This window comes from Pholcus phalangioides, unplaced genomic scaffold, assembly GCF_987345545.1.
Source record: "Pholcus phalangioides strain wild (caught in Gottingen) unplaced genomic scaffold, Ppha-v1.0 ptg000039l_1, whole genome shotgun sequence".
In the NCBI taxonomy this organism is placed as follows: domain Eukaryota; kingdom Metazoa; phylum Arthropoda; class Arachnida; order Araneae; family Pholcidae; genus Pholcus; species Pholcus phalangioides.
The window spans coordinates 28,399,589-28,413,207 of record NW_028301625.1 but is presented as its reverse complement, the minus strand read 5'-3'; the positions used below and the strand labels follow the sequence as shown (position 1 = coordinate 28,413,207).

At 34.7% G+C, this 13,619-nt stretch overlaps 1 protein-coding gene across 1 annotated transcript in view; it reads left to right on the top strand.

Moving 5' to 3' along the window:
• LOC149065790 (transcription factor E2F3-like) overlaps positions 1 to 13,619 on the top strand; it is a 93,492-nt gene that overhangs the window by 41,764 nt on the left and 38,109 nt on the right. The window contains exons 5-6 of the mRNA XM_089253624.1: positions 7,245 to 7,367; positions 11,451 to 11,556. Of these exons, the coding sequence (XP_089109750.1) occupies positions 7,245 to 7,367; positions 11,451 to 11,556 (229 nt within the window). The remainder of the gene's footprint in view (positions 1 to 7,244; positions 7,368 to 11,450; positions 11,557 to 13,619) is intronic.

Here is a 13,619-nt window from a genome sequence, read left to right as displayed (position 1 = left end):
ATAAAAATCAACAACACTATCAACTTTGAGACCAATTGGCCAAATTGACAAATTTAAAAATCGTTTGTTTAATATTTCTGATTAAAAAAATGTTTAGTTTTTGACATCATTAGTTTATATAGTGCAGCTACATCGATTAAGTAAATAATAATAATTTGAATAATTTATGTATAGCAATACAAAAAAAATTAGAAGTACATATTTCAATGGCACTATGATGCCATTGAATCAGTGAATCTACTTAGTAGAACACAGGGCTGTAACTAGGATTTTTACCACCCGAGGCAAACATGATTTTGCTGCCCCCACATTTGATAATTCATCATATTTAGTTTTTGACATCATTCAGCAGCAAGTCCATATATTTTCACCATATTTAAACAAGTGGAGCAACAGGGGCTTGATCCCAAAGACCAGAATTAAACAGACTCCTAAATTGATGAAAATTTTCATCAATTACGAAACATTTTGCTGATTAAGTCTGAATTTTAATTTTCCAATCATTTCTATCATTAATTTTTATTTTATTTTGCTTTAATTTTAGAATTGTTTTTCATCAATACACACTTGAATCACTTTCCATCAATTATGGAAATGGTTTTCATTAAATCTGGAATGTTTTTAATTAATTTCAAACTTCATGCAGGGCCATATTGAATTAACCTTATAGCTACTGGAATATGCGATACGCAAAAAGGGAAGGAAGTTCTGTTTTAATATTGATGTGAAACACATGTGAACTTTTAATTTCTTCCTTTTTTCTCTTATTTATCTTCATTATCATTTCTTGAACAATAAAAATTATTTTGAGCTATTTGTTATTTTCAACACGTTTTGGTGCCCCTATCACTCGGTACCCTGTGCATTTAAACAAGTTGCATTGCCTTAAAACTGCTACTGTACTCATGCCCCTCCCACATTCAACAGCAAGTCCCCAGAACAGACTTTTCCGGGCCTATTTATAGTTAATTTATATTGTGAAAAGAAAAAAAGTGAAGGAATCGTCTCTCAAGACTGGAGCCCTGTCAGCCCACCCTTGTAGGTGAATCATGCTGTTGTCCAGAGAACTCTGGTGCATGACTTTCTCAACTTATTTTGGTGCACCCTAGCATTTGGCGTCCTGTGTCAAATGTCACAGGTCGCACCGTCCTACGATCGCCGATGCCACATCCAAGTTAGGAGCCTGCATTAGTGCAATATCAATTGAATCGCTAAATGTAAAAAGAGGTCATGTCACATTTTCTCAAGTTTGCAGGAGAGGTAAAAAGTGTATATCTTCTCCAATAATTTTGTTTTGGTAAAAAATTTAATTGCAGTGTCTGTGGAATGCATTTAGTGAAGCCCTGAGAGGATTTTAAATTTTTATTACTTAAGAATAGCCACGAGAGAGTAAAATCTGATACGAACATGACCCCTTTTTACAATTAAACATTTTAGAGCCCCAATTCTCTAATGAAAAGTCTCAGGAAAACACATAAATAAACAAATGTATGCAATGAAACAAACTTTATTTAGCTTTTTATACTATACGAACTTTCTATTAGAGGGGGATCAAAAGTGCTCCTCTTCCGGTTGCCTCTAATGAGTTGATGGTTGGTGCACTAAAAATCGGGTCCCAAAAATTGTTATACTCCATTGGGATGTATTTTTTGTTATATTCAAGTCATCCCTTTTACTTTGGTTATTGGAAGTTTTGTTGATGAATAAGCTTTGCTTTGGAGTATTATTAGCGGTACACCAAGTTTTCTTAGTGGGAAGATTTGTGAGCCAATACCATTGACGTATTGCGTACAGTAAACTTTGATGAATTCTGGTTGATCAAATACACATATTGGTCCACTGTGTACAATCTCACATTCTTCTTGATAAGTATTTTTATCAGGGCGAAATCCCTATCACGGTAAAGAAGAATGCCCTCTGATGGGGAAATGAAATATAATTTCCTCAAAACATTGAGACTCTACTAAGAACATCAAAAACCTCATCAATGTGTTGTTATTCTGCCCTCCACAGTTGTCCATAAAAAGTTACACGATCTTTCCATATCTTCAGCTCCATCAATATATTTTTTCAAACAGAACATAACTTTATTAGGCCCTTTGCCACCATTTGTTTCGTCCTAAACAAAACATTTCGTTTTACCATCTCTTAGGCTATGAATACCGAAGGTATTAACACTCAGCTGCCTAAAATAGTAGATATCTTGCACTGGAATTCGAGGTAAGGATACAGTAGCCATATAGTCAATACACAGACAAAATATCGCTGTTTTCTTGGCAAAGCTCTTTAGCTTCTATGATTGCATCATAAAATTTTTGCTTCTTTTCTGTACTAATAATTACAACATAATTACATAAAAACTACTTTTAAACAAAAAACAATAAATAAATAACAAAACAAAAACAATGTAAACGAAGAAAACCTTAGGTAACTCAACAAGAAAACCCTGCTGCCACCTGTTAGCGGTCTTGAGAACTATAAGTTTTTTTTTCCGCATCTAGAGGTGAGACTTGACCCATTTTACTATAAAACGATGCGTTGGCGTCTCTATTACATGAAATCCATCAAAACATAAAAATTGGAAAATGTGACATGACCCTTTTTTACATTTAGCTATTCAATTACTATTTATCACATGCTTTGCTTGATGATTTGAATGAAAGCAACATTATTCATTCATACACAAATTATACTTTTAATGTTATTAAATTTTTCGTGAACAATGTTTTTCATAAAGCTCACACAGCTCAAGTGTGTTTCCAGAAATCAAAAGGTAGGACGTATTCCATCAAAAACGTTATCAACGTTAAAAAAACAGAATTGACAAAACATTTAAGATTTGAGAAATTTTTCTCTAAGAGATGCGCGGCGATCAGCCATTGAGGTTACAGGGACAACTTGATCTGCCAGTGCCGGAACTAGAGGAGGACAGAAGAGGCAACTTCCCCGATTGGCAAAATTTAGGGGGGGCGGCAGGTTTAGGTGGGAATAAAGGACACAATTATAAAATTATCGAATGTGGGGGCAGCAAAATCATGTTGGCCTCGGCTGCAAAAATCCTAGTTACGGCCCTGTGTTCTACTAAGTAGATTCACTAATTCAATGGCATGATAGTGCCATTGAAATATGTACTACTTATTATTTTTTTTTGTATTGCTATACATAAATTATTCAAATTATTTTTTACTTAATCAATGTAGCTGCACTATAACAAAGGCAAATAAAGGGGGCGATATACTCAGCAAATAAGTATAATAATGAAATGTGATGTGAGAAGAAGGATTTGGTCAGATGCTCAGGGCATGACGCCACAACAAAAAATTATCCACAGTGTTTGTGAACAAAACATCTTGAATTTTTTTGGCTTCCAGGTTTGCATTTTACTCATTATTATGAAATTTGCTTATTTAAAACAAATTGACAATTCTGGTGAATCAGAAGCCAGGATTGCAGCTAGTGTCAGGTCCTCGGTAGTATAGTGGTGAGTATCCCCGCCTGTCCTACAGGGTACCGGGATTCGATTCCCGCTGGGGATTCCAGTACCTTTTCTGGGCTGGAAGAGATCTCGGCAATGGGATAAGTCCAGTAGCAAAGTTCTGGCATTCATTCATTCAGCTGGTGTCAGATCCTAAACGTTATTTTTGTTTAATCAGGCTTTAAAGAATTATACATGTTAATGCAAATATGATAAAACTGACGATTATGCAGAATCATATGTTATTATGTATAACCACCAACCATTCTGGTAAATTGGATAAGTTTTGTGAAGCAAGACTGATTATTTTTTCCTATCTTCGCACTTATTTTAATTTAGCCTAATGTTTATGGAAAATACATGTGGTGCACGCATCAAGTACGGGCAAAACTGCACTTAATTAAAATAAATGCTTAAATTATAGTGATATTACTGTAAAACTTCTATGTTTATCGACATTGCCAACTCTGTTTGAAAATTATTTTGTCGGTAAAACTGATGAATGCAGTGAAATTTATCAAAACTATACTGAGATGATTTGTGACTATGCATAGTAACAGATTTATCACATTTACCGCAATATTTTATTATAAATTGAATGAAAATTTGAATAGCAAATTTGAAAAATGAATAGCTTGAAAATACCTCATTTCATCTCTGAAAAGATACTTAACCTAAAATTTCTCTTATTCGAAACGTATGGGAATTTTTTTTTTAATATGTTAAATTTCTTTTTCGTGCAATTTCTTATTGCGGACTACAGTCGATCTCGCTTATAACGGTTTTCAAAAATTGCAACTGAGAAACTTTATAAGTGGGAAAAAAAAATTTTTTAATCGAGAAATGCCTATAAGAATTATAAGACATGGTTTTTCACCTACCATAGCTATTTTATGTAGTGTTTTTAATTTATTCACAAACATTACGGTACATATAGAGATTTAATAGTAAGAATTTATACAGGATATAGTTAGTAGGGGAAAAAACAAACAAAAAACAATATTGAAGAAAAGAAATCTTACATTTTGATTGTTTAACATGCTTGTAGGCAAATTAAATTTTTTGCTGTTGTAACTCTAGAAAGCACAGGGTTATCTACAAATTTAAACATTTTTATTTTCTCCTCTGCATTTAGAGCTTTTCTTTTTAACTTGCTCTGAGGCATTTCGACTCTTGCTCTGCAAAATCTAACGTTGTTACTGCTTTATTTTCCAAAATTTGAAAGGTCATGAAAGCATCATATTGGCTTCTGTGAAGAATTAAAGTCCAAGGAGTACAGTTGGGAAATGTGACTTTTCTTATTCGAAAAAGCTGGATTTCAATGCTACTTGATGCTGGCATGTAAAAATCTGTCAAGTTGTTTACGTTTTGTGTCACATTTGTACCTAGATTTTATATCAATAGATTCAGGCGTGGATGAGAAGACCCCCGTTTTACTCTTTTGTTATACACAGATGTCGTCTAACACCACTATGTGAATAATTCTTTGGATGTCATTTTTTGGAATTGATCTAGTGTGGCAAATTTGAATAAGAACGCAAAAGAAAAAAATTTAACTCCTTCGGAGAACTTTTTCTAGTTCTTATCTGTTTGCCTCCCTATTCAGTGACATGACTTTGATCACCCAGTCGTATGTGAACAGTGGTAAGGGCAGTTTATACTCTGCACGCTATTGTTGGACAAAGTGAGAGAAAAAGAAAAAAAAATATTGAATTCTTATTGTGCCTAAAAACCCTGTGAAAAAAAAGAAAAAACATACTTTTCATTCAATTCTTTATACATAAAACATAACCGGCTTCCGAAGAGATATAAAACCACCTCTAATTTTCACATAATAGTTAATCGCTGGCATACAAACAAACACCATTTTCGTTTCTTTACCTGTGAAAAGGCGAAAAAAATATGCGCTGTTTTCAAGGGAGGAAAAAGCCAGATGTGAATTTATCGAATGTTGCAAGCAGGAATAGCAAACAATTCAAACGTATCTGGGAAAAATTAACATTATCAATATAGGAAAAAAAGGTAAATTTGCAAAAATTAGTCGACTAAGCAAGAACGTTATAAGCAGGATCGACTGTACATACCGCTGTGTTTTTATCTGTTAGTTTCCAATAGGGACTCCATGAGAGCTTCTCTAGAGTTTCAAAATATAATCTATAAAAGTTTTCATTGATGTTGACACAAACACTAACTATATTAGAGTGATATCAGTTGATTTTGGTTTCTGAGGAAAAGTGTTGTAGCCATCAAAGGCTCTGCGATAGCTTAACCATTGGAACTTTCTGGTCTGGTCCATTGCAATGGACTATTGTCTCTGGTCTTATTGTGAGTCCAATCCCTTTTTCAAAAGATGCTAATAAAAGCTTATAACTCATAGAAAACTAATATAACAACTATAAAATTGAAAATTTTACTACGATCACTGAGCACCAGATTTTCACATCCGTTGAATTCATGTTGAACAATTAGGCCCCTCCAGTTGATGTGCTTTTTTTTCAAGCAACACCAAGTCTTGATCAAGAACTTGTACTGCATTGATTTGTGTTTACCATGACGCTTAAGACATCATTGGCTGACCACTCCAGCAGGGCTGTCACAAAACATCCCCTCGAAAGTGTATCCTCCTGTTTATGAATTTAAAAAGTATAAAATATGCAACACTTTTTCTGTATTTGAACAGCGAAAAATAGCCCAACCCCACTTGAAAGTCATAAAAAATGGGACACTACAATCGTTTTTGATTCCTTACTTCCAACATAGCTGTATCTAGCACCCTATAGTATTGTTCTAAACCGATGGTTATCATCCCCCCACGTTTGAAGGAAATATGACTTAACATATGACCAAAATGAGATAACTTCCCCCATGGGGAAGTTATCTCATTTTGGGGGTTGCTTGATGAATCTCATTGGTTTTTGTTGCTTTAAGATTGTGAAATTTGTCAGTAGGCTGGTGCTTTCACGTGTCACTTTTCATAGCACTCTGACAAAGTGGGACGAAATAAACAAGATAAGATGTGAAGAGGGGTTGGCCACCGAAGGCCTAGCGAAAAGCTTCCCCCCTCAGTATAGCTATATTCATAAACTTTTTCCTAATATTTCATTTTTAATAAAAAATGTTTGGCTCATTCACAAATGCAGATCATATGAAGCTGTCATGACTGTTAGGAGAAAAAATTAGATGCGTTTTCTTGAAAATGTATTTTTTGTGGCTCTGTAAAAAAAAATGTATATGAAAGAATTTGAATGCAAAATGAAGTTGTTAGTTTACAATGATTTAACTGCATTCATTTGGTCAACACATCTGTTATCTCTTTCTTGTAGGAGTAGCCATGGCTGAAGCAATGAGCTCCTTGTCTTTTTACAATAAAAATGAAATTTATCGCTAACTCAATACATCTAAAACCTCACTTCCAACTTCTTTAAATCACTTCGATACTACTACCGTATAACTCCCTTTTTTAGTACTCAACTTAATACATAATTGTCATCATAATGCGCTGTTACTGGTCGAATTTGTGTTCTCAAACAGTTGCTTGTTTTTGCGCATACAGTCATGGTATACTTCTTCCTTTTCAACAGTTGTTCAATAAATTCCTACGCATTATACTTTTAATTCTGAAAGTTGGAACCATTGGACTAGAAATTCTTTTAAAAAAAAGGACATTTAAAAGAAAATCAATCTGTATGAAGGAAAATTTGATATGAACCCTGTATTAATGTATCATTTATGCTGGGAAAAGTATTAAAACTAATTTTTTTCCTCGTAGAGCGACTTCAACCGAGTCATTGGAGGTAGAGATTGAGGATTTGGAAAATGAAGAAAACAAACTAGATACATTAATTGCCAGTACAAAAGCAGAAGTAGAAGGAATGAAGAATACAGAAAGCAAATATCCTTGTATAATTTTTTTCATGATTCTTTTCCGTAATTACCTTTTATGTTTTATTATCCTTACAGCAAAAAAAGTTTTTCTGATAGCGTACATCATTGCTCCTGGGCGCAGTAGCCCAGGTCGATAAGATGTTCGCCTAAAGTACCAAAGATGTTAAGAGGTGTCAGGAGTTCAATATCCGGTTCATCCTTGTCAGAAAAAACTTTCCTGACACGGGTACAACAGAAATGGCGACATGACCGGAGAAAAAATTGCTACCGCAGGGAGCCCCCCATCAACCTCTCGATGAGTATAAAAAAAAAGCCTGCTATTTGGAATCGGCAATAAATTGTAGATCCCGGTCTAATTAGCCCTCAAGTGTAGAAAATGACTGTGGTGCGACAAAAATGATCAAACATCACTGCTCCTAGGGCATTGCTAAACTTGTCAGGGGCATTGTGATGAGCTGGCAGTATTGATGTATGCCTGTTCAGTGCTTAAAAGTGGTGTTTTTTTTGTAGAATATTCTTGCAAGCCAAAGCCAAATAATTACAAAGCCAAGGATGCCATAAGTTTGAGAACCATCGCCCTAACCCAGTGTTTCCCAAAATGGGTGATAGAACATACCAGGGGGAGGGACAGCTATGAATACCATGTAAAATACTATGGGATTGGTTACAAGAAGGGTCGATGAGAAATTTTTCTTAGCAGTAAACAGGAAAGTTTGAAAAGCTATGTCTTAACCCATTCTTAACTGTCCAGTGTTACTGAAGTAATATTACGTCAGCAGTTCTACAAAAGAAATACAAACAACCTTTTTTTCTGCTTGTCAAATATTTGCTCTGATTTGAAATAAAAATGTAACCTTGAGAATTTTTTGTCTAAGTAGATAAAAACATTATAAGATTCATTGAAAGACTGGTTATTTGTGGAGAGGAAGAAAATTCATCACTGCCCCCATGGGGACTTGAACCCTGGTCTCTCGCTTGTCCAGACGAGTGCTCTACCGTCTAAGCTATGGAGAAGCAGATAGAATATTTCAACCTTGGAGCGTATATATATATGTTGAAAGGCACCATACATGATGGCATCAACAATCAACTAATAGCTCGTGAATGACATAGGCCAACCAGATGATTCTTGTATTGACAAGTGGAGAAGACATTTCTATATGCATGTGGCCATCTGGTTAGCCTATGTCATTCACGAGCTATTAGTTGATTGTTGACGCCATCCATGTACGGTGCCTTTCAATATATATATATACACTCCAAGGTTGAAAAATTCTATCTGCTTCCATAGCTTAGATAGTAGAGCACTCGTTCAGCAAGCGAGAGATCGGGGTTCAACAGGGTACGTACGGTGCTTAAAAACTCCTTAAAAAGTCATTAATTTTCATTTCCTTTTTAAGGCCCTTAAAAACTCCTTAAAATCCTTCCAGCTGTTCCAAAAAAAAAAAAAAATAAACTTTTCCCCCACCCTGGAATATTTCCTGCTAAGGTTGATGATGAGTAATACTTGATGCTGAAAGAAAGTCCCTGAAAAAAGAAAGAAATAAGGCATGTCGGTGAGGGAGATTTCTTTATAGGGATTTCAAGGTCACCCTGTAGTGGGTGGGAACAGCTCTGCCAACCACCAGTGCAGCTAAGAGATTAGAGAGATTCGATACGATTCTTTCCCAGAGAGCGTGTTTTATTCCTTTGTACTTCAGCACCACCCCTTCTTCCCATCTTCCATAATTGCACTTAGAATTATCCGAGGAAAATAAAATAATTACGAAGAGTAATTTTACTCTCCAAAATTTTTAGCGGGGGTATTTAAAACAAAATTTTTTTTTATTAATATTAAAAAATTTTATTTTTAAGCTGTATTTTATCTTATATAAAAAAAGGGTTACGCAAAATTTGAAAGAGTATTATCAGTCTCTACAAAATTTGGAGGACTGAAATTGAATTTGCTTGATGCTGCTGAACAAAAGTTTGACAGTGATTTTTTGAGGAGGGCTAGATCTTCCACAACAAATGCATTGCATAAAAATGAGTCACATTTGTAAATAGCTTGTATATAGAGTTTTGTTTTTGCATTGGTTATTAAAGTAGATTTTCAATGGTGGTACTTTTAAATGTGATTGTGATGGGGAGCATCAAAATTAATATGAAAGGTAAAATAAGCCAATGATATTTAATTTAATAGAGTCCTAGAATAAATATTTTATATCCATGAATATTTCAAACATGAAAAGGTACATAGTTTACTGCACTAAGTTGCACATTGGTATTTTGTTACTTTGAGAACAAAAAATGTCCTATAATCTACATGAGTAACTTTTGTTTTCCCTTTAATGAAATCTTGAGAAATTTGAGGAAAGTGTTAGTGAGTTTCAGAGAAAATGTTTGCTTCTACTAAGTATTATACAGTTATACAGTCTGTTACCATATAAAAATATTCACATATTTTGCTAATTTTACATTTAATTTTTCTTTGACTTGTACTTCCTGGATTATGCTCAGGAAATTACAATATGTGTGCAGGATTTTTGTGAGAATATTACAAGACTTTTGCATTTTCAAGGTTGGCAGTTCTGGGTGCAGTAGATATCAGCTTTGATACAATGAAAATATAAAGGGTAGGATTGTGTGTGTGTCACACATCTGTATATATGACCCGCAAGGGCATATGCAAGAAAGGGTTGCATTAAATGTTCATGAATTACTAAGGGATTCCCGGGACCGGACAAAGTTGCTTCATGAAGGGGGCTCAAGTGGCATTAGTTCTTAGGTTCCAGTGTTTATAGGGGTGCTGTGTGTAAGTAAACTTACAATAAAAATGTTAAAGAATAAAAACATTACATTTTGTGTGAGATTTGATTTCTTTTTTTTTACTATGATTACGTTGTCAGGGAAGGTGATACCTATCCCCCACGGTAAAGCTCAACATTTATCACTATTAGTAGTGAGGCGTCATGCCAATGTTGGCATGTCTGCCTATACATTGAATTTTATACCACAATTGACAGCTTCAAATGAGGAAAAAGATTTTTACATCTCACTTTTCATTTTTAAAAATTGTAAACCATGAAACAAGCCCATAATAAAATTTAACTTTCACCTTTATAAACAAGTCTTTTATGTATGCATGTAATGGTATCAAAAGATGAGCAAAGAATTACATTCTAGAATAAGCAAGCATCTTATGCAATTACTAGAGGGTACATTTGTTCATGATTTTCATGTCAAATGAGTAAAATTTTAAGCACTGGGAACGCTTTGAAAGACAAAGTTATCATTAGATATTAAAGAGATTTGTGTCTGGTTTTCAAGTGTGTGTGTGTACTCTCTTGCACATTAGTGACAAAGGTGATATTTCTTTACTTGCATCTCTATGAGTATGGTACATTTTGAATAGCAGTCTTAGTAACAATGAAATCCTAGCCGGGCCATTAACTAAAATTGGCAGGCAGTCTGCCCAGTGGAGTCTAAATCATGATCTTCACTCATTCTGCTTGCAACAAAGATGATTCGCGACATCCACCAGCTTTACTTTTATGACAACGGTTCCCACATATGCAGACATAAGTAGTAGTTTATGAGATCACATACCATTGTCTATCTCTAATCCCACTCTACATCGGTCTATAGCAGTAAACCATTTTTTCAAGAAATATTTATAATGAAAACATTTGTCTTGTATTTTTGCTTATTTATCCCTTTATTTTTTGCATTTATCCCTTTATTTTTTGCATTTATCCCTTTATTTTTTGCATTTATCCCTTTATTTTTTGCATTTATCCCTTTATTTTTTGCATTTATCCCTTTATTTTTTGCATTTATCCTTTTATTTGGGTTGCATGGCATATTTTATGCAGGATTACTTTCCGTACAAGAGTTTTTTTAAGTGTATTTTTTGTGTTAGAAAATTTCAATTTCACTTATAAAATGGACCATATTGCAAAAAAGGACATTTTATAAGTAAAACTGATGCTATGAGAGAGAGAATTTTTTTTCTATCGTTTTTTTGTACTACTCATATTTATAAAAAGAGAATAGCAGAAGATACTCTATTCAGATATTATATGTATTTTTCACTTAACTCTATATCCAAGTATATGTTTATTACCAAAGATGACTTGAAAGATTTTCCAGAGTTCAAGGATCAAACTATCATTGGAATTAGGGCTGCCCCTGATACAGTTTTAGAAGCATATGATGTAAGAAACAAAAAGTTTTATGAAAGAATCTTCTTTTTTGTAATGTATATGTAACAACATTAGGAAATCTACCTCTTCTTTTCCCTTTGTTTGGACACACTCTCTCTTTTCCTCCCCAGAACCTATCTCTCCCTTCCTCCAATCAGGGACCAACAAAACTTGTTCGTACCTACCCCTTCTCCCCAACTACCTGTTTTTCCCTCTCCCAGGACACTTGTCATGCTGTAACATATTCATCTGAGATAGACGAGAGTTTGTCCTCATTTTAATTAATATGTTTAATTTAGTCTCAACTTAAAATCAATGTTATGAAATAAACTGATATTTGACTCCAGCTATCCATGAGTGTCATTACATATACACAGCAGAAACTCCATATAATCTGGACATTTTTTTTCAAACTATTTTTTTTCTCAACTCTGGCCTATGGTTCATTTTTCTACACACAAAAAAAAAAAGCTTTGGTGGTTTTATATTGCAATAAATATTTTTGTAGCATTTTTTCTTTAACTCTCTCATCAACAACGCTGAAATATCTCTTCTCCTTAAAAGCCTATGAGGCTGCAGCGGATTCCTAGTAAGACAGATGGCAGTGCTTTTGTCCAGTTGTTGGTCTGGAGGCACATAATGGGAGCCTTCAGTCGTCTGTGGAATCTCTCACCCATCCTATTAGCAGCTGGATGGTATGCCTTGGTTCTTGTTCTCTCTGTACCTTGTAGACGAGTGAGAGAACGGAACAGCTCAGATTCAAATCGGGCACCACGATCAGTAGTAACAACCCCCTGTGCCCGAGTGGCATGGTGGTAAGATGCTCGTCTACCATCGTGAAGGTTGTTGTCAGGGTCCCGGGTTCGAACCCAAGGGAGGATATAGATAAGATATCATAGCTGCCAAGTATCCCGAATTTTAGCTTCATCGCTCGACCACCCAAAAAGTTCATAAATCTCCCGAATTTCCCCACCCAACATAAATCTGTCTGCAGAACCCCTGTTTCGTAGATGGATTAAGGGAGGGAAAGTAAAGTTTACATTATTTCCATTCCTCAATTTCACTTTTGTCGTTGAGGGAAAGGAAAGGTTATGTCATTTCTATTCCTCCATTTCTTTTTTTTTGAGGTGGATCAATTCACACCATCCATCATTTCAATAATGTAACTCATATTTGATTGCATCAAATTTCACTATGATTGAGCTCAACTACAATAAATTTTATAGATATAGTAACTCACACCGCATTTTTCCCCCCAAAAAAAAGATAAAAATATCATAGCTGCCAAGTCTCCCGAATAATTCGGGAATCTCCCGAAAAGTTCTTAAATCTCCCGAATTTTTACGAAAATCACAAAAATCCCTAATTGTCCCTAAAAATTCCCTACTTCATTTAAAAAAATCCCCGCTTATGAAAACAATCCCTAAGGAATTTCTTGTGGGGCATGAAGCCTCTTTTTTTTCCCTTTCGTCAAATGACGTCACACGTCGTAAATGGGGAAATTCCCTTTTTAAAGAAGTTTTACAAACCCTCTGATGGTAACAAGAAAGTTGTTTGTCTTATCGTGCAGGGAAATGGCTTAGCAGCCAATAGTCCTGGATAATAATTGAAGATTATAGTGACGCGCATATGGTCAAAATTTATTTTGTTTAAGTTACGTACGTGCGGTATAACAAAGCATGAATACTGATAAGCAAAAACATATTTAATCAATTTTAAAGATACTTATTCTGATGAATTTCCTTTCATCAAACGTTCCAGAAGAGCGCCGACTTTTCCTTTTTGTACAAGTTGTGTTATGGACATAAACATCGGTCATGGAAAGACTGCCATCATCACTCGTGAAATGAAGAAAAAACCATCAAGCAAGTGTCACAAAGTCAGTGTTCTTCAAAAATTGACGGTGTTTTCCTTCATCTTCCGATGATTTTGGGGTCATTCGCGCCGAATGTTTGTTCACAGCGTTTCTGATTGAACACAATATTTATTTTTACATCATTGAAGTTTTGGCCTCCAATTTCACTTGTTTTTTGCATAGGAATTTTATTCCTAAGGGTTTAACTTTGCTGTCCAAG